At 43.5% G+C, this 21,838-nt stretch overlaps 1 protein-coding gene and 1 long non-coding RNA gene across 2 annotated transcripts in view; one reads left to right on the top strand and one right to left on the bottom strand.

The window, feature by feature from the left end:
* Positions 1-6,342, bottom strand: part of RPP14 (ribonuclease P/MRP subunit p14) — an 86,450-nt gene extending 80,108 nt beyond the window's left edge. The window contains exon 1 of the mRNA XM_069643771.1: positions 6,203-6,342. Coding sequence (XP_069499872.1) covers positions 6,203-6,230 — 28 coding nt within the window. The 5' untranslated portion in view covers positions 6,231-6,342. The remainder of the gene's footprint in view (positions 1-6,202) is intronic.
* Positions 1-18,777, top strand: part of LOC138566455 (uncharacterized) — a 215,505-nt gene extending 196,728 nt beyond the window's left edge. The window contains exon 4 of the long non-coding RNA XR_011301938.1: positions 11,272-18,777. This is a non-coding gene — a long non-coding RNA (uncharacterized lncRNA). The remainder of the gene's footprint in view (positions 1-11,271) is intronic.
* The last annotated feature ends 3,061 nt before the right edge of the window (positions 18,778-21,838 follow it).

Here is a 21,838-nt window from a genome sequence, read left to right on the forward strand (position 1 = left end):
TTGCATGTAAAACAGGCAGAAGTATTTGAAAAATAAATGGCATGCCAACAGAAACCAAAAGGATTCTTTATGAGCATAATCTTTTTTGTACTGGAAATTGATGTATTCAGTCACCCTACATACAAAAAAGCAGGCCATGTTCCAAAGGTACAAACAACAGTGTCCTCTAATGCAAAAGGGAAAATATTATGCTGTATTAAATACCAGAAAAACAGAATAACCTCACGGAAGCAGTCACAGTGGCGAATTAGTGTGCAATAATGATAGGAGTACTACTGTGTCATCAAAACAAAACAGCTTTCCATATTTTCGATGGTAGGCCAGTGAACCCATGGTGTCTAACATCCTGAACCAGTCCTGGCTGTTTGCGAAACGTTCTCTACAAGCTGGGAGTAGGCCTATAAGTGCCAAAATGTTCAAGGGTGGCAAGTGTGCAGCTTTGAGCGTCACCTGCCAAGCATTATGAGAAAAAGAATATATTATGTGTGTCATAGCTTTATTTAGCAGCAAACCTTACATAGATGTGCAAACAGGAACTACACAAACATGACAAGGAGCTACATGTGTTAATAAGAAGAAAAGGTTGATGACTTTTTCACAAGCAGCTAGAGTGTTTAGTTCTGTCCTCGAGTAAACCCTAGATTTTTTTAAATAAAAACATACAACACGGAATTCTCTGGGACATTATATAGGCAGTGTGCACATTTTACAGTCTCTACTAGCCATTGGCTATTTTCTCTTGGTGTGCCAATAATGTTCACTTATATCCAAAACCAAAAACAGGCTACGTCTGTTCCCTTCACTACCGTAAAATAAGTCAGGGAGGCATTCTCTATAAAGGCCGCTAAACTCTGGAACACACTACCCCAAACTCTTAGGAAAGAAAGTAATCATCTGCCATTTAGAAAAAAACCTGAATACATTCCTATTTAGTCTGTCTCAATGAAGTGACCTGGTTCCAGCTCTTGAAGAACACATTCGCTCCACTGTATATAGGTAAGTTCCTTTATGCTTATTCCTGAAGGGAAGTAGTGTATGTACATAATATAGTAACAACACAACAAAATACTGGATCATCCACACCTAACCAAGCTCTACTTTCAAATGCCACTCTAGGAAACACTTACCCTGGGATCCACTGACATTCCATGCACACATCCATGCATTATGTTAAGCAGACTACTACATAATATAGAACTAACTAATGAGAGCCTCACCTTACTGCTAGATTTGGTTTTTCACCTTTGTGGTACCTTTTTATCATGCTAAGAGGTCTTTGGGGCAAATGTTTGCGTTTTATAAAACCACAATAGCAATAGGTTAAGTTAAAAGTTATTTATTTAGAATACATTCAGTAGAGCAGAATATGCCCCAATCTGATGATCATCGAACTACACTAGAAGTCATTCCCACATCATCAGACGTCATTACGCTGTTAAAGTCATCAGCAAATCTCAGAATGGTGGATGATTTGGGAACGAGCTTAGGATGACTTAATGAATATGCTAACATTATCCCCATTTTAGAAAACTTTGTTCCTGATGCTTTTAGGATGACCTACTGATCACTTCAAAAGATTGCATGCTTGTCCCTGATGATTTGGGGATGATTCTGGGATGACCTGCTGATTACTTCAAGAGCATTGCCATGAAACATGTTTGTTCTTGATGATGACTTAATGAGTTTGTAGGAAGATACGCGGACCAATACAGATTGTCATTCTGCTTTTGCTTAGTTGCACTTATGCTGAATGATCCCCCACTGTGGCAAGTGTAAAGCTTGAGACTATGTTGGGCCAAAGTAGAAGCCAGAGGCCTAAACATAGAATGCACCTGTGAGAATCCTCCGCCATCCCAGTCAAAAGCAGGCACCCATCACCCTCACAATCCCCAATGTGGCATGGATAAAGCCTGAGACTATGTTGGGCCAAAGTAGAAGCCAGAGGCCTAAACATAGCATGCACTCGCGAGAATCCTTTGCCATCCCAGTCAAAAGCAGGCACCCATCACCCTCACAATCCCCAATGTGGCATGGATAAAGCCTGCGACTATGTTGGGCCAAAGTAGAAGCCTGAGGCCTAAACATAGCATGCACCCGTGAGAATCCTTTGCCATCCCAGTCAAAAGCAGGAACCCAGGACCCTCACAATCAATACATTTCCATGCTGACTTGTTAGGTAAGAATTGGTGTTGTCCCACTGTGTGAGACTACACAACACTTATCTGCTTGGAATTAGTTAAGCCCACCTTTTGGTATTGGTCTGGACTACACAGATTGGGAGTGTGACTGGGCAGCCAGGCCTATCTCAAGAGGGATAACTGAGCTGTAGAGCTGTACAAACGAAATCTGTAAATACAAGTAGCCAAGTAACACTTACACTCAAGGTTTCAGTTATAGTTATTATTAACTTTTTTTTTTTTAAATAAGCGTTCTTTAGAAAGGCAACTCATGTAACAATGTTAATATACTTTTAAATTACTTTTCAGAATCAGAGCAAGTTAGTGGATAATCTTTGGATATGCTTCATACACAATTGCTGCATCATGGGGTGACTTCAATCACAAGGACAGTAATGGCATTTATATATCACACTTGCAGATTCTGAGGTTGCAGAAAGGAAAGGTTTAAGGAAGGAAACAGGTTCTCAGTATATGCGAGGACAAATAAATCTTCCAATGAAATCTAGACAAATTTCAGACGTTTCACTCGACTACGGATTACTCGACCCCTGGCACTTGGTTCTTGCAGTAGTGAAGAAGTACCTGCCAGACAGGGAAGATGGTCCAGTGGAGTTCATCTCTGGGTTAGTTGGCCCCACTAACCCAAGGGGAAAAAGTCCATTCCGGTGCTTCTCTGTCTGAAAAGGGAGTTTCAGCACAGCAGCAGGGCTTCACCGGGCAATTCAAAAGGTCCAGGAGGATGCAGCAAGCTTCGTTCACGGTTTCTTCGTCAGGTGTTTTTCCCAGTGGTCGACTCTGCCTCTAGTGCCAAAATCCTCGACTTTTAAGCAGGGTTCTCCCATTCATGCACAGCCTAGGCTGTCAATCACACATCAGGGTCGCTGTCCTGAAAGGACAGCCAGCCAGCCATTCAGGACTGGTTGTATTTAGGCATTCCTAGAGACAAAGGACAAGGGAGTTTCAGGACCCTCCCTCACATCCTGTCCTTCCAGACACACTGGAGCCAGAGGCGGGACACTGGAGCCAGAGGCGGGACTCTGGAGTGAAGTGCACCAACGGCAAGACAAACAAAGGGTTTCAATCTGTTTGACGCAGAGTAAAACCTAAGAAAGACCTCACAAACAGAAAATGGCAAAAAAAGAAGACAGGGGCCGTTTTGATAAAATGGTCACCCCCGGGTGCTATACTGCAGCTGAGGGTTCGTTCGCCTGCGGTAGAAAAACAATGGTAGGAAAAATTAAACCACTGCCACTAGTCATTTAAAAGTAGGGAGGGCAACATACAAATGTTACATGAGAATGTAGGATAAGGGGCTACTAGGTAACCCCCCCAGCACTCCACATAGGATGGTGTGTGCTGGGCCCACAAAGAGAAAAGGGTAAGTAAAGTAATGTTCACTTTACTATTCTTGGGAACAGTAGTTCACACAAGAAAAGGTATTTTAAACCTTATGAGAAATCTAAAGGATTTCTCAGTGACACTGCACTGAAGTTGATGTGTGTCACCATACAAAAAGTAGATGCATATTGAGTTTGTCAGACTCCCAAAACAGTGAAAACACATAATACAAAAGGACAAAACACATAATGCAGTGGGAAAAGGGTCTCAGACACTCCAGGGTTAAAATTAAAAAGTCCTACAGTCCAGCAAACGAGCTGGGGGTCTCTAAAGTTGAAGGGAATGAGCACAGAAATTAGAATTCTCCCTAACATGACTGCACCAATATATGGCAGTATTCACATGCACTCCTTCACACAATATTCATGTTTGCTTTGCACAAAATCCAATAATCAACAACCATAACGAAAATTACCTCCAGGATAACAAAATAAGAAAATGATCCAAAAATGAAAGAAGCAATAAACAAACAGAACAAAATCCCATCAACTAACCACAACCTACCAAATACAAGCAACAACAAACCACAAACAGCAAAGACTAAACCCAAAAGACCATGAAAAACGCCAATCGAAAGAGGACGCCCACTAAGGAACACAACCCACGCATCATGCCTCGCCATAAGAAAGACAAAGAAGATAATAGAAATAATAAGAAATCCCAAACCACTCGGGAAGGGACGGACCAGCATGATCCCACAACCCCAAAATACAAATAACAGAACAAAGACAGACTACAATGCTCGCCATCTGTCCACATACGACAACGTGGTAAACAAAAACAGCACAGCAACAATGAACCGACAGCCAACAAGCTTCATGACTAAAGGCCCAACCAGGACACCAAACGGATGACAACTAATAAACCATCGCAACCCGGTCTCCACCATGGACAATACCCCAACCAGAACAAGGAACAAATTGGAAACCATCACACTCACTCTACACCCCCTATATCACCAAGACTGGAACAACACAGGGGTAGCGACCCTATTTACCACCCAGAAACAAACCAACCCCACCATAAACCTTATCGGTCTACTCGACAAAGAGACTGACCAACAAAGAACCACCCCATCCAAAAGATTCAAAACAGGAAAAACCCACCTGGAATGGAAACCCAACCAACACCACACTGGTCAGAACAAGCAATACTAACAACACAAAAGGGAAATGAAGCAAACTTCACTGCAGCCTCCTCAACATTAGATCCATGGCAAAACACTCAACAGAAACCAATTACCTCCTAAGCGAAGGAGGCACAGACGTGCTCTTCCTTACAGAAACCTGGGTATCAGACAACTATAAAGCCATCGCGAACGAACAATACCCGACAATTATAAAATACACGCCAACAGAGAAAACCGAAGGAGGTGGAATCGTAATTATACACACAAAAAAAAAAAAAAACACACCCCTGAGCATCTCGAATCATCACAACCAACGTGGAAGACTATGAATCCCTCCTAATCAAGATAGAACTCACCAATCCAACATAGTATTCCTACTGATCTCCAGACCATCTTCTTACAACCCCAACTTTGCAACAAAACTAGTGGACGAGGCCGCCATGCTATCAACCCACCACGACAACCTAGGCAAAAGAGATCCCACTGATACAAACATAGATACAACAGAAGACACACTCAACAATTGGATCACCAAGGCCATTGACCAATTAGCACCAGCTAAAACATTCAAAGTAACACCACCAAAAAAAGGTTCACAGAAGAACTGAAAAAACACCAAAAGAAAACTGCAAAACGGAGAGAACAATACACCTGACAAGACTAAATAAAATACTAAAGACAACTGAAACTGTACAAAGCAACAGTCCTCAAAGCAACAAAAAATAAAAAATAATAATAATAACAACAACACTAATACGCCACAAGAATCGGCAAACAATTAATAGAAAGAACTCCATCACCCCTACACATACACTTTGTAAAAGTCACTTACACCAGAGCAGGGTCTGTCTAGCAGCTGCACAGCAGTTACTGCCTCTGCAGGCATTATTAGATATGTAGTCACTTACAGCAGAGCAGGGTCTGTGTAGCAGCTACACAATAGTTACCGTGTCTGCGAGCATTATCTGGCACAGATATATATATATATATAGATAGATAGATAGATAGATAGATAGATATAGTAACTTGCACCAAGAGCAGGGTCTGTGTAGTAGCTGCACAGCAGTTTCTGCGTCTGCGAGCATTAGCCTGCGCTGGTACTATTTAAATGTACAGGGTCTGTGTAGAAGCTGCACAGCAGTTACTGCATCTGTGAGTCAAATCCAGCACAGGTATTATTAGACATATAGTCGCTTACACCAAAGCAGGGTCTGTGTTGTAGCTACACAGCAACTACTGTGTCTATGCCAACAACAGGCTGCCCCGTGTAATTTCAAAACCAGATGTGTTAAAAATCACGTACTTATTTAAATATTAAATTTCAACAAGTGATAAGTGCAGCACAAGGAATTACAGCTTCAACGTGCATTCCTAGAGGTTGCAAAACGGCTCCTCTTAACAATATAACAACAAAGGGATAAGAACGTCTAAGTTGATGGATGCTAAAAGAAATGAATATAAAATTCACTACAATAGCTGGATCGCACGCACTCACCTGATGCTGCTGCCTGGAAACGGGACATGAGCGTTTCGTAAAGGGTAGTTTTCTAGTTCCCATTCGAGAAAACGGACAAAAGCAACGCTCCTCCTCCACTTCATCACGTGGGTTTAAACGTCCATTTCATCACGTGGGCTGCTCTGCATCACATGAGTATCAACGTCCGCTTCATCGCGTGGGTTTAGAAAGAAGAAAGAAGAAGGGTTTCACGCTTTCAACGTTCACGTCATCATCATTTTTGCACGAACTGGAAGGCAAGGCGTTGCGAGAGTGATTCCTCCTTTGCAAAGCACATTTCGTATAGTTGATTGTTATTTGGTTTCTGGTAAATCTTAAAATCATCTCCTGTTGATTGTCAATATTTGGGATGGGGTATTTCTGTGTATTTTGGTGGTTTATAATGTGAATCAGGGGTGAGATTTGCTTAAAGTACAGGCGGATTCAGTTTTGTTTCGTTATTTCGGTTTATTTTTGGGATATGTAACGTGCATCACAGAGGTGAGGCAATATTGCGGAGGGGTATTGTGTATTTTGGGGGTTGAGATTTACTTAAAGTACAGGTGGATTCAGTTTGTTTTGAGGTTTCTCATGCAGATGTGCGACATGTGTTTTATGAAGTGGGGATGGGCACAGTGCATTCCCTCCTCCCAATGGGACTTCCACTGTACCAGTGAACAGTACAGCCAACAGTTACCCTCCCCCCTGCAGGGAGGGGGTTGGAGGATTTGGTATGTGCAGCAGATGGGGATATGGATATGTATATGTGTCTTATGCGGGGAGGGGATTGTTCATTTACCCCATTGCAATGTGTGGAAGAGAAGGCTAAACGGAGGGCTTGTATTGCTTTCATTATCAATCACACATTTAAAGTCCCTATGAGATCTGCTAGCATTGTGTGTTTGTTTTAAAGTTTGCCGATACTTTCTGAAATGCCTTTACGGCTTAATGACGTGTATCTGTTACGTTGTCGTGACGTTTTCACGTGGGACGTCCACGTGCTTAGGAAGAGGATCACGGAGGCAGGAGCGCTCCACGCCGTGCACAGGCAGGTAATTTATTTTTTATTGCGCATTTATAATGCGCTTATTCATCTCGGAAAAGTGCCAGTTATATTTAATGATATTTTTATTTGCATCGAGCTCATACACAGGTGTTTCACAGCGTGGCAAGGGAGCGGAACGGGGGAGAACAAAACACTGATGGGTTTGTTTTTCCTATTTTGATTTTAGTTGCACCAACAGCGGATCTTTGTTTGTCTTCTTGGCTGGAATCCCCATCCTCGGCTCCACCCACCCCCAAACAGAAGTGGTTTATGGCCGTGCTGCACACACCAAAGGAATTTCAGGGCAGATTCGGCTGCCGCCATCTTCACCCTTATCCAGTGGTGAAAATTAAATACATTTGGTGGGGGTCCCACAAGGGCCGGTGTGGGGGTGGAGTTGAAGGGGCGGTGCCCAAAGAGGCGGGGTTTGGGGGTGGGGGTGGAGCTGGCAGTTGACCTCCGATCAAATGAAATGTCCAAAATAATAGTTTAAAACGGCGCAATTTCTTTCATGCTGCTTCTTTTCCAAACTATATATCAATTCCGCTTTAAACCACTTCCATGGCACTGGCGATGAGTTACTTCACTATGTGAATAATAGTTTTGACCAGTGTTGCTGAGTAAATATTCTTTAAAATGAACAATTTGCATCCCATTTTATTAAAAAAACTCCCCCATTGGGCACTAATCAAACATGTTCAGAAAAGGAATGAATTGCCGTTTACAAATATCGGCCACTTTTTCATTGGTGCCCGAGACAATTTTATGGCCCAGTCCGACCTGCACTTGTACAAGGGAGCAAACCGTACCATCCATCTGTGCACCTAATCTACCAACAGCAATGTTAGTCTACACTGTGATCTGAGCTCATACAGAGGATTATTTTAAGCAGACTGTTAAAGAATCATTAAAAGGAGCAATTACTCGAACTAATGGTGAAAGAGCAGATAATCTGTGGGGAAATCCTGGTTTAAACCGAGGGTTTGTCCTGCAACCTAATTCTTAAAACCAGCTGATTTCTGTTCGCCATAAGCAACGTTTTCTTTTACTTGAACCACACCCGGCACAGCTCCTGCAGCTCCCCTCTGAAAGCAGTTGGGTGGCTGCATCGTGTGGGATAGTTTCAATGATAATAGGGGTATTTATTTATTCATGCAATGTTTGACTGCTACCTGTATATTTTCTTTTTATTCATTGTTTGTCGGATATAAATATCCGACAAACATTGCATAAATAAATGAATAATCCGGTTCCATGTATCCGACAAACATTGCATAAATAAACTGGGTCGTGGCTGAGGACTGTAACTTCCTCTGGTGACCCTGTGTACCCTGTACGGGGTCACCAGAGGAAGTTACAGTTTGATACAGGTCACAGCTGCAGGAAAAGCAAAGTCCTGCTGTGTACACGTAGGGGGGCGGAGCCATCAGGGAGCTCATGGCAGCAATGAACTGCTCTGCCCCCTACTCTGTGCCGCCGCGGGTACTTTCTTTTCTTTCCAAAGTAACCCAACGCAGAGCATGGGTTTGGGGTTTGCGGCGGCTGACTCCGGCCGGATCCCGCGATCTGGCTACACATCTGGTGCCAGATCTCGGATCCGACGAGAGCCGGCCCAATGACCAGTGCTGCCGTTATCTGCACGGCTTTCACTGTTATAACAGCAATGAGCTCACTATGACGGGATACAGTTCCCTTGGTATGATTTCTGTAACTTTACTGCCTTTATGAGGTGAGGGGTTATGAACATTGCAGGGAGATACCGCTCAGTGCTGCCAGGCAGTGCATTTAGCTGTACCGGCCAGCGTCTGTACCACAAGATGTCTCTTGACCCCCACCCCCATGTTTCTTTCTTTCTGTATAGGACCGACTTCCTTCATTTCCCTGCGGCTTCCTTGATTTACCTGTGTTGTCTCACTGACTAGGTGCCTGCATGTTGCTTTGCTAGTATACAGTGAAAATGCAAACTCCTATGTAGTCTTGCCAGCAAGATGACCATGAGTATTTAGCCCTAAGAAAATAGCCATACTGTAGGCAGAGGTCTTCAATCTGTGGGGCGTGTGATCCAGGACAGTGAGAAAAGAGAAAATACATGCTCAGTCAGTGCAACGTGATGAGGGCGCGGGAAATAAATGCAGCCTGGATGTGCTCTTTCCTGAATTTGGATCCCGTGTCCACGCTGCGTTGTTGCTTCCTGCTGGTGACGCCAGCGTCTTATTGCCTGGTAAGGGATGCTGCTTTTCGGCTCAGACCACCACACCACAGTTGGACGGAGTACCGGGAAGCAAGCGTTTCAGGCCTTTGTCGGTCCCTCTGCTTCCCTCTCCCCCTTTTGACCCATGAAGACTAACGCGTGGGGAAAGGTGAACATGGGGGCTGGGTCACTGCAATGCTGGTTCCCCCTGTAACTCCCTCCCTCTGTGCCCCCACCTTGCTTGGCCATGGAGGAAGAAGAGGCGAGCAGCGACGGAAGCATGCGTTGCCAGTGTTGTATGATATCCAGCTCCCCCACAGCAGATTGCTGGGCTCTCCAGATGGGGAGCCAGATAACGTACACCACCGGTCCCCCCTGCTTTGGCTGTCCCTCTGCCTAGTCACCCCTCTGGTCCATGGGACAGCACTGGCTGGGTCTGAGATCCGGCATCAGATGTCTGGCCGGATCTCGGGACCTGGCCTGCCTCAGCCATGACCAGGCTTTATCAAGCCCCCAGCTTTGCAGATGGAAGCTGGGGGCTCAGTGACCTAATCTAAGCAGGGCTACTTTCCCCAGCTGTCATTTCCTGGCTCTGTTTGCTCATCCCGTTTGTTTTTTCTGTCCTGAAAGGGACACCACGGAAATCAATGGGCCATGAACATCACTGTGGCGGGGAGGGGTGTGGTCACTGTTGAAAGCAGGCATTCTAAATGCTGGACACATTATTGTTCAAATGTGCGTTTTACACATTCAAAGGAAAAAAGTAATTTCCAAACTTAAAAACGCTGAGATGTGTGTGTTTTTAGTTTATTTATTTATTTCTCTCTGAGCACCACACCAATACAATTTGTGTGCCCTTGTTTTGTGTTTTATCACAGGATATATTCATAAAGATATTATGTTTACAAATAAATGCTTCCATTGTGCTGACAGCAGTTATCAGGAAATTAAACTGGGTTCATGGGTGCCAAACGGAGACAGAAATACCCCAACCCATCCTTGGCCAAACACATTTTATAGCACTTCCTTTTTTTATAAGTATATTCAAAAAGCCCTATCGATTAAGTTTTGCATATTTTTTGGTTTTTATTGTTTTGGTTAAATTCAACCTTAAACACAGTCTCGGCAATTGTCTGTCAACCCGCTGAGCTACCCTCAGAGCCATCTACTATAGAGCAAGTCTATGCATCCCATGATATACTAAAATCACTGCTACTAACAGTACATTGGTTGCACTGCTGCCATAGAAGTGATTTAAAGTGGAATTCATGTACATCATCCTGCTTTGGGTGCTAGGCCTTCGCCTGCATGTGGCACCATATGTTGCAGAGAAGCCAAGTGCCCTCGTGTCTGGCATGGCAGCTGCGGCAGTCTGCTGCTACATCAGCGCTGTCACCTAACTGCAGTATAAGCTACATGGCTATTACTCGATGTTTCCGAAGGTTAGCTCGGTGAGTTAGAACTACTGTGTCGTATTCTATGTAAGATATGTAGATGAATGATTTTGATGCCAGCAGGCTGGACTCCACAACTGTTAAGGGTAACCCATAACAAGCTGATGCTCTTTCTCTCGCTCGCTCTATTATTCTTTTTTTGTCTCTATGAGTATGAGTCACGTTTTCAGGTATGTGCTCTTGACTGCTATCTCTACCAGCTGGGGTGGACTGGCCTATAGGGAACTTTTGGAGATTTCCCGGTTGGACCCTGCACCCTAGGTCCCTTTTGTGTGCGAGGGAGGATGTGTGCCGACTGGCAGAGTGTAGTGCACACATATTGGTACGGTCAATCTGGTACGTTTAATATAATTTTTTTATTGTACTTTTTCAATTGCAGGAACACAAATTGGCTTTGGGCCAATGGTGCTTTGGGCTTAGATTTGCTGTTGTGATTCGGCGCACAGAGAATGGTTGCAGATATTGGCCATCCAAGCTCTCATGAAGAAGGGAGAGAAAAAGACTCCTCTCACCAACCATGGACAGATGCCCCCATCTACATATTTCTCTTAGCAGTGCTTGCAACCTGATCATTGCTTTCACTTAAGCCATTGAACACCAGCCAACAAAAAAAAAGTGGCATCCATTAATTGTCCATTAACTGAATTTGCATTAAAGGAGAGTTTCAACGCTCCCCACGCCCCTCCCCCCCCACCCCTGCCGTTTCAAGCTGGTGAACATTGTTGAGATTGGTGTAATGTGAAACGTGTACAGGGCAGGTACTCTATGAAGTTCAATGTCAAAGCACCCCTTAAGAGGTTCTGTAAAGCTTCCCCCCCCAAAAAAAGCGAACTGTCTTTTATATTGTAATGCTTTTGAATATTATTTTTTCACTGCTGGAAGTTACGGATGCTATACCCGCGAGGCAGAGCTTTTTACGCCGTTTATTTTAAAGGGCACATAGATGGCTTGTACACCCCCGTTTTCCATTGCCTTTTCGGTTCACAGTAGGGCTAGTTGTGCCAGCCTTTATGCGCAGTGGACTGTGTTCTAATTCCCCTCATGACTCATGTTCTACTCATCTATGTTTAGTTTGTTCAACACTTTGGGGAAATCGCTACATGATTTAATATATACAAATGTAAGTTTCAGGGACTCTGGAATACTGTATGTTCTAGTTATACTTATGTCAGATTCTCTATATAGGTTGATGAGGTTCCCAGAGGGATTGTATTGCCCCTTCAATGCGGTGTGTTTTTTTTCCAACCACTTGACCTCAGCAGTTAATTGAAGATAGTTTGCCTGTAAACTTTATTGAATGCTTGCTAGGGCTAGTGATCCCTGTAATTAATTTTGAAAATATATTTTTTGATCATTGTTTATGATGATCTGGGGTGAATGCTTTTTATGGTTTTTCTTTTTATCTAGTTATGGGACCAGTTCATTGTCATTAGATGATGTTGAGCTATTTTCTTGCTTGTCTGGATTTTTCAGCAGCCTTGTGTATCAGGACTGGCGCGGTAGCGGGAATTTTCTGATTTGAAAGTGGGAGGTCACTTTATTCCCTTAACCCCTTAAGTGCCAAGGGTGAGGTATCTTGTCCTTAGGATTACCTCCCTGTTGCCAAGGACGAGATACCTCGTCCTTGGCACCTAAGGGGTTACTGAAACAGTAAACGTTAGAAGGCATTGAATGGTGAAATACCAAAATCACCAAAAAAGGCCTTGGCACTGGGGGTGAAAACCCATGGCAGTTAAAGGTTAAGGCAGTGGTCTTCAAGCCTTTTTATGCAGAGGTCCCCCTTGAGTAAAATAATTTCTGCCCCGCCACAAATTCTTTTTCTATTAAGAAGTCACCATAATCCTTCAAGCCCCCTACCAACTGGCATCCTTTGGGCCCCCCAGTTTGAAGACCTCTGCCATAAGACGCCCTAGCTGTTCGGCATACAGACGCCCCCTTTTCATGGGGGGGGGCAACTCCTTCCCAGTTCCACACAATGACTGTTATACGGATCAGGCTGATTGCTTTCAAACCGTTGCCAAGTAGGGAATAAATGCTCCTACTGGCTGCCCCTCTCTGGCTTTAATGCAGTTGCTGCTCCAATGCCCCCACAATGTTCCACACAAATAGCCCATGCCTTCCTCAGATATGTGCACAGACCCTCTACGTAATAGGTTATCCACATGTATCCAGCCGTGGTGCATGTGTGAGAAACCATGCCTTTGCAAAGTTTACCCATGGCTTGATTTTTCCACTGCTATGATCGCTGCACTAGTTCAGATGTAGTGCATAATTTATTGCACATTAGCAATGCTTATGGGGGGGGGGAAACGTGTGACCCTTCTGGAGGATAGTGCCTGGCTCATATTTGCAAAGGCCTTCCTGCTAAGGTGTAATATTTACTTTTTGTTCCCCCAGTAAAGATCACTTTGGTCATGGGTTCTGTCATTGCATACCCTCCTATTTCCTGTACATGTTGTTGCTATCTGCAAGGTGGGGCTCTCTATGGTTTATATTTACACTTGAGAAACTGAAACATGTGTTTGTCTTTTAAAGGACACACTCAAAATGACTGCAGCATTTTAGGTACAAGAGCTCTGCAGTTAAGAACGTATTGCCTCTCCAGAACACACACCTCTAAATTTGCGAACAGATGCAACTAGTTAAAGCCACAATGGGTGGAAGTCTTGGTGGAAGTTAACCAAGCACGCTTCACTCATAAATCGGGACACATCAGGCAGGAACATCCATAGCAAGCCCACTATAAATTAATGGTTTTGGGTACAGACCTGGTTCACAAATACTTGGCACATACTAAATTTACATATTTTATTTCTTCTTTTAGACACTAACTCAAATCATCATGTCACTCTTTGATTCAGACAATTCTCTGTGCATTTGAAAGGATGGGGAATGTGAGCCATTGCAATTCCTGGTGAAGTTAATTGGAAATTGCTCAAAGAGGGTATTGATGAAGGTAGAAAAGAAATACGCGAAGAAAAGGATTTAAAGGAGTCATGCTTTTCTAGTTAGGTAATCAATGTTTTTGTTCATCTATTTGATGTTTGGGGGAAGAGGGTACATCTGACGTCCTTATGTGGAGTCGTTCCCTTTTTCACACATACAGATGAATGCTACACAATGGCCACCTCATTTACAGCATCTCTTTCCTCTAGAGTAACTATAGATGGTCTACCGATTTCTTTTATGTTATTGACGAAGCGCTATGGGTTGAACGCCTTCGGGAACCGTAATCCAGGTCAGAGTATGTGTGCAGCTAGGACAGAGGATTGCTATTGGAGAATCGCACTCTACCTCCTTAAAGTTAGGTATACAGTCTTTTAGAATTAAAGTAAAACCATATCATCAGGGTATTCATCTGTAGGTGAATTTATTCCCATAAAGTCAGCCGACACATGTTTCCACCTTAGCCGTCTTCAAGGCCTTGAAATTGAACACTTGGAATGGTGACCAGGTTTGGAAGTGGATTGTGAAAATATCTTGAAACAATTTTCAGATATTACTTGATGATTAAAGGGTTGAGTCCCGAGAGACCTGTCAATGGCTGGTGCGTTGTGCTAAAAGTTTTTAGTGGTGCTTGGACATCCTGGATTGGTTCCCCAAATGGAAATTCCTAAACTATCTTTTTTGATTTTTTTTTTTTACACCTTCGATGCTATCCATGTAGTCCACGGGTTGGGAAACTAATCTAGGATGTCCAAGGTAGAGCGCGATTCGCAAATACCAATCCGTTTTCTGTCCTATTCATTCAAGGTCTTTATGCGTAGACCTTGTGGAATTGGTGATGCAGCTCGCCACTATTTATACATTATAGTGGTTACAGTGCACTCTCAAAGGTATGTGCCCATACACATTATGTGTGCAGCTACACTGAGTTGTGGGTAGCTGCATGGGGAGGGAGGGAAAGCACCAAGGAGAGCAAGAATAAGCAAAACAAGGGGACGGATAGGGTCACGCTTAAGAGGAGTCACCCCAGTGTACAGCTCAGGCAAAATGTTTGTTGTATTGGTAGTCACATTATGAAGTTTCAACTTGCCTTTTTCATCACCGCAGCCAAGAAACAGTATTAAGACGCAGGAAACATTTGATGAAATAACGAAAATCTATAATTAAGGCATTAAAAAGAAAGGTTAGAGGAGAAAAAGCAGCTGCTGGTGGAATCTGGAAAAAGAAGATGTAGTGAAAAAAACAAGAGAATTATATTGTAAAAGCTGATGGGTGAAAACTGAGCATTCCAAAATGTATTAATGGCTGTACACAAAAGCTGGAAAACCTTTTTGGCAGGGATGGCTAGTGTTCTTCATTCCTTCCTCAGAACCTGCCTATTACTTCACCTGGACAATTGATAGACACAGCATTAAATCGGCAGATGTCTGTGTAATGTTGCGGTTCCTGGAGATGTAGCTGTGCAACAACTGCAAAATATTGGACGATAAAGTAACCCGTCATTTGTCTGCTTCAAATGTTTTGTCGGACAGATCTAATTTGACAAGCTCAACTCTATCACCACGTCTTCTTAACAGTGTGTTCTTCTTACAGTATGACGGTCATGCCTGTTTGGACCATGAAGTGACACCTACACGTTACCACACACCTGTGCAATCTTTCAGATTACAGTTTTTAAAAAAACAATGGAATTGGAACATCCCCACAACCGAGTTTGGTTGCTACGTCAGCCACTGCTACTAATCTACAATGTAATTGTAGCTCACATGCTGCTCTGTGAAACTGAAATGGTCGAACTAATTGCTAGCTGCTCATAGTGATATTGGGTGAAGTGATCGACAGTCTTGTCATGCAGGTAGACCTTCTGTTCAGGTCACTGAAAGTGTTTATTTTAGTGCATTGATTTGTAATTGTGGCAGTTTATTGGGTGTGATGCCATGTTAGCTAGAGGGGAGATATGAAATGAGGGAGTTTAGAGGTTGGTTCGTGACGTGGGGGGGATTTATAGTTGTGTATGCTCTGTGGGATATATTGCCCCACTTTTGCTCTGCCATGTGGCATCCCTGTGTTCTGATGGTCAGAAATATCAAAATGGCTGCAAAACCCTTGTGCGCGCCAAATCCTATGGAAATCGTGCTTTGCAACACAAAAATATGGCTGCCCAATCCGCCATGCATGTTGTCAGTGGTGTAACAGAGATCTCAATCCTGAAACATGTCACTGGGCTGCCCAACAAGTGAAAATGGAGCACAGAGGGAAAAACAGTGCTTTGCTGAAAGAAATTCAAAATCTTGCTTTTTAATCCTTTTTCTTGGTTGCTGAAACTGCAGAATGTCGGGACAAGACACCCTCAAACATCCAGAATTCTTGCTGGCTGCCACAATTCACTTAGTTCAAGAAATCATTGTACACTTACAATGTCCTGCAAAGCTGAATTTGTCATAAAAAACATCCACAGCAAAAGTTGCCTGCCTGTGAAATCTGTCAAAATGTGGGCGCAGTACCCTCAGCAGCCTGAATTACAGCTGTCAGGAGCCTGCATGATAGAATTTAAACTTGTACAACTGAAATCAAATGGTTGAAAACGAAGTGACTTGTTCCTGATAGTAACCTATGTTGTAATTGTTTAATCCCATGGTTTAGAATCTGGAATCAGTGTTATAGCTGCTTGTTTTGAAATTGCAATTGTGTTTTAAACAAAGAAATAAATGCAGCAGAATGACATTTGAATTTAAGCAGCCAAAACAGTAAAACAGCTTCCCCCACAGAGGCCAAGCCTCTCCCTTCTGCTTCCCTCCACCAGGAAATCACACCTAAGTGATAATTACAGGGTGGGACGAGAATTTGGGCTGCTGTGGGAAGGGGACAATGGACTTCCTCCAGCTGAAGGAGATGCTAATTATGAAGGGTCGTAAATGGCCTCTGCCAGGAGGAACTGGGAGGAGACTGCTTCTGAGTTGCAGGGAGAAGGAGGCAGAGTCATTTATTGATTTACAAGGACAAAAAGCACATTTTTAAAAGACTGATAATTTACTGTGTAAATTTGTGAAAAATATGTAAACAACAGATTTGTGAATCTAATTTTTGGCTGCACATTTTAAGAGGCGCCAGAACTCTGTGACATGTTCTAGAATGAAATGGCGGAAAATCTGGTTTTACACCAAATGTATTTATGCCAAAAGTATGAAACTTCATACACTTATGCCCATATTCAATGCGCACATTTGTAGAAATTTGCTCCGAAATTGGACAATGTGTTCCGGTCAAAAAGGGCAAAATTCTGTAAAAAGCAGACACAAGATCTTACAGCGACGGCGTTTGGAGGAATATCTGCTACGCAAAATATGTAATCTATATATTTTATTGTTAGGGGTTGCACATTTGTAAATATGTATTGTACCAAAAGTAGATTTTGCGATCAAGAGGCAAGGAGTGGACTCTAGGCCTCGTAAAACCACATCATCATCATGACACACTGTTTTTCTCCTATCAAGGAAGAGAGGAGACCCTGACCAATCCCTGGAAAGGGGGCGCACTTAGGATAATCCAGCACACACTCCCCTTTATCATAAGCATAAATAGAAACAGCTCAGGGCTGGAAAAGACACAAAGATTCACCCACTAACCGATTGCTGGCGGAGCACCCTGAAGCAGAACTATCCATCTTCCTTGCTCCCGACTCCAGAAACTTGGCAAGCAGAAAGGCCCATTATATAGCTGAACCATTTTCAGCTAGGCCTTAAAATTGCAAAACCTAAGGGGAACAAAACAAACAGCCAGGCTGTGCTGTACTGCTCCCCCGCTTTAAGAATTATCATCAGAACCAAAAAGGGCAGATCCAACCCAGCTGTGCCGTGCGGTGACCAGAGCGCCTTGACTCTGCCAATCCCTGACCAGAATCCCTGAGGTTCAGTTTGAAACACATATAGTGAGTATCTATAGATAGAACTGTGTCACTAGCCTATGTAACTTGCTTAGTTAATCCCTATCTTAAACCCATCCTCTTTCTTTCCGAGCCAGTATTGTGAGAACTATCTTTGCCTGGACTTTTCTCTCATATGTGTTCCTAAACCCTAACTTCCTATTGATTTATTAAAAAAGTAATTTCCAAAACAAACAGAAAGTAGAGTATGACACCTGAACTGTTATGAGCGGCTGTGAATGACCTTCCTGGGTGGCATTGTACTTTTTGGTAGTCTTTAAACTAGTGCAAGAAATCCTTTTTGTCATTTTAAAACTGCATTCCGGTTTCCCATTTTGCGCCTGTATCTGAAAAAACAACCTCCACTAAAACGTCTTCAGTTTTTATACTAGAAACAAAATCTATGTAGTTCTCCCGCAATCGCGATTACTGCGCCCTGAAAAGTTTCCCGCAAATTTCGTTTAGGGAAAATTCTGACACTTGTAAAACAGCTTTTAATTGCTTCTGACCTCAATTTTAAGATTTCACATTGCTTCTTAGTATCCAATAATTGCTAGTTTTTATGTGCAACTATCCAAAGTGGCTCCCATAAGAATTTAAACAATTTCAGCATTTAGTGTTTTACCCAATCCATTCTCTAGATAACTTTAAAAATCATTCTGACTGCTTGCCAATCAATTCTTGTTTTTCTCTTGTGTTTGCTGGGGGGAATTGGGATTGTTATTTTGTTTGAATTCTGCCATTCCTAATACCTGCTCTCTCCTCCTATCTCTTTACATTGCCTATTGGGGGGTTGAGGGGTTTGCAGGGGGAAATAGTAACCACACTGCTATCTGTTCTGAACACACACACAAAAGTTTTCTTTCTGTGCTGCATGGTTTTTGCTCATTATTACTCATTGTGATTAAAGAGATTGCTTAGTGTTACATCACCATATTGGTGATTATTGTATACCCATTAAAACATAGTGTGATTGAATTGTGAATGCATAAATAAATATTTTAACTTTGCAAACCAGCCTGATTCCTGGTTCAGTGTGACCGGAGGGGGTTCCAAGAGAGGGGCGTGATATGAGTGGTACATCGTTCAGAATAAAATAACTTTTAGACACAAATAAACAAGGATTTCAGTTGTGCATGACCCGCTAGGCGTTGACTTAGGTGAAGTGCCGGATTGAAATCACTTACAGATTGGGGGCTCGTCCGGGATCCTGAATTAGACATACCACTTGTGACAGTCTAATACAGCGTGCTAACTGACGGGGTACATACACCTTGTTGGGCTACCACTCTGTGCTACACTGTAAAAAAAACATTCAATAGAAATACTCAAAGGAGGTAGGCCTGTTTTGCAAAAGTAAAATAACCCTGAGATAAGTCAGAAGGAAATTAATATTTCCAAATGGCGACCCCAGTGGAAATTAATATGGCAAAAGAACACCTACTGCACAAACTGTTTGTCAGGGGTGAATGGCTGAGCAGGATCAGAATGTTTGGCTGCAGGAAATCAAGCAAGCCACTGCCACAGAATTTTATATATGGCAGGATCAGGGTCCATTACACATGGCACATAGTGAGCTGTATATGGCCCCAAGGTTAAAAGAAGAGCAATGCAAAATTGCCAAAATAGCGGCATGCCTGTACCTCCACATTGGAGAAATACAGAACAGAAAAAATATGCAGAAAACCTGGACCTGGTAAAAAGGCAAGTGCAATCACTAAAAAAGGCCCAAACTGATCTGGACTCTGCAGAGCAAATGCTACAAAAGAGCCAAGAATCAGAGAGTGAAACCAGACAGTACCTGATAAAAGTAAAGGAAGATCTGGATCTCCTGCAGCAAGAGAAGGTAGAGCAAGACACCAAATTACTGACACTGGAAAAAGAATGTCAGGAAAGGTTGGATTCTCTACTACAGAGCCAACAAAAACTGGCGCAACAATTAACTTTTAATAGAGTTTGCGCAGAACAGATGGTCGTCTTACAAGACCAGATAGACCAAGTGAAAGAAGAAAATAATCCATTAATTCTCAAAGACCTTGAATCGCAAACAGAATTTGATGAAGAGCACCAGAAAGCTAGTGCATTCAAAAAACAAAGGTATGACTGGTGCACAGAGGGGCACTATAGTTCAGGAAAGGGACACCTTAGGCCAGGAAGTCAGTTATTTAAAAACCAAGATGGAAGAAAATCACCTGGCCCTTCAGGAACTGGGTGAGCTCAAAATGGACACAAAAAAAACTGTTAGAGCACACCAGGTGGGTGGTAGATGCTCTAGAAAAGAATGATCAGGCTAGGGAGGATCAGACTCAGGAGGTGACCCTCCTTCAGCAAAAATTGGCCCAATACTACAAAATTAGGCAGGAAGCACAGAGAGACAATGCGGCTCTCTGTGAGAAAAATGACAGGCTCCATAGACAGGTAGCTATGCAGGAACAACTAATAGAGACCAGTAAGGCCTTAATAGAAGAACAAAAGGGCCAGGCTCTTGCATATCAACAGGGAGTAGGGGCTGAGAGAGATGAGGTCAGATGGGAGAGGGAAACCCCTGAGCATAACCTCGGGAACCCTGGCACCAGAGACCTCAATCTCTTCAATTCCATGGACTCTGCCAGCCCCATGTCCACTGGCTCACATGAGCCAAGGGCCATGGCGATGGTAGACTTCAACTCAATGGGGAATGTGGGGCGCCTCCCAGAAATGGATGGGCGGGCATCTGTGTATAGGTTCCCAAGAGCTAGGGCCATCTTCTCTGATCAGAGAGACTCCAATGAGGGGAGAATCAGAGAAATGGATAATCAGAAACATAATTTTTTAACAAGAAAGGACAGTGGGGGGGGGGGTCAGCCAATCCTAGGAGCAAGGAAGAGTCAGAAGACTCTTCTGAGCGCCACAGGACCCAAGGAACTAGGCCCCCACATTCTGCCAGCCATTCCCAAGCTCGCAGAATCCGGGAGAGCCTAGAAGAACGGACAGCCACCTCTGGTAGCAGTGCCTCTGAGTCAGAGGATGAGTGGACCAGGGTGACCCGAACTAAAAAAGCCAATAAAGTCAAGAGGGCTTTGCTCAAGGATCCCCTGAAACAAATAAAAGCCATTAGGAGCGTCATTACGCCCTACCACGAGAATGCAAAATATTTGGTTTGGGAGCACCTTGAGTTATTTTAACAGATGATGGAAACTTTCCATCTGAAGGACAGCCAAAGCTGTATTCAGTTTGTAAAGTGGACATTTTCTCCTGAGTACTCCAGCTTCTTTGTGGGGCTGGAGGATCAGAACCATTCCAGATGGTCCACCTATAGGGCATCCATCTTGAAAAAAATTCCATCCATAGGAACCCTCAAGAGGCTCGCAAAGCAGCCTACAATTTACGATGTGGGAAGACCAGGCCCCGCAAGAATTTGTTCCGGAATTAACATGCGCCTTTGCGCTGACCGCTAGAAGGGTGCGCACTGACAGTAAAGAATTTGTAAACACCTTCTTTCATGCTCTCCCTTAGTATATTATGACCCAGCTAGTGAGGGACTTTCACGAGAAAAGATCACTAGACTGGGTCATTGAACAAGCAACGCGCATCTATGAGGTACAGAAGCCGTTGGAAAATAAAAATAGTAGCAAAAGCCCCAAAACAACCAACACCCCTGCTGCTACTAAGGTGGTGGAGGTGAAGGTTGCCCCCATTTTAGATCTGGAGATGAGGGGGCCTAAAAACCTCCCCACACAGAATCCAAACAACCCCAAACCCAGAAGGCCCTCGGGCCAATCACAAACAGGGAGCCAGGGAGGTAACCCCACAAATGGGACCCCTAACTCCCCTGACTACATCAGCCAATGTTACAAGGGAAATAGACCCATCCTGGGTTATGTATGGACTCCTCCAGCCCAAGGGGGGGGATCCAACCAGACCGCAGGAAACCCAGGGAAATTCCCTCCTCACTTCCCCCAGGAGGACAGTAATCCCCCAAATGCCAGACCAAATTTTTTTCCTAGGTACCCGCCAAATTTCAACCCCCAAAACAACCCATCCTTCTTTCCCCACTTTCCTGAGCCCAGACAGCCCAATTCGTGAGAGGGGAGGCCAA

This window comes from Ambystoma mexicanum, chromosome 2p (genome assembly GCF_040938575.1).
Source record: "Ambystoma mexicanum isolate Mex_15411 chromosome 2p, UKY_AmexF1_1, whole genome shotgun sequence".
NCBI classification, from domain to species: Eukaryota; Metazoa; Chordata; class Amphibia; order Caudata; family Ambystomatidae; genus Ambystoma; species Ambystoma mexicanum.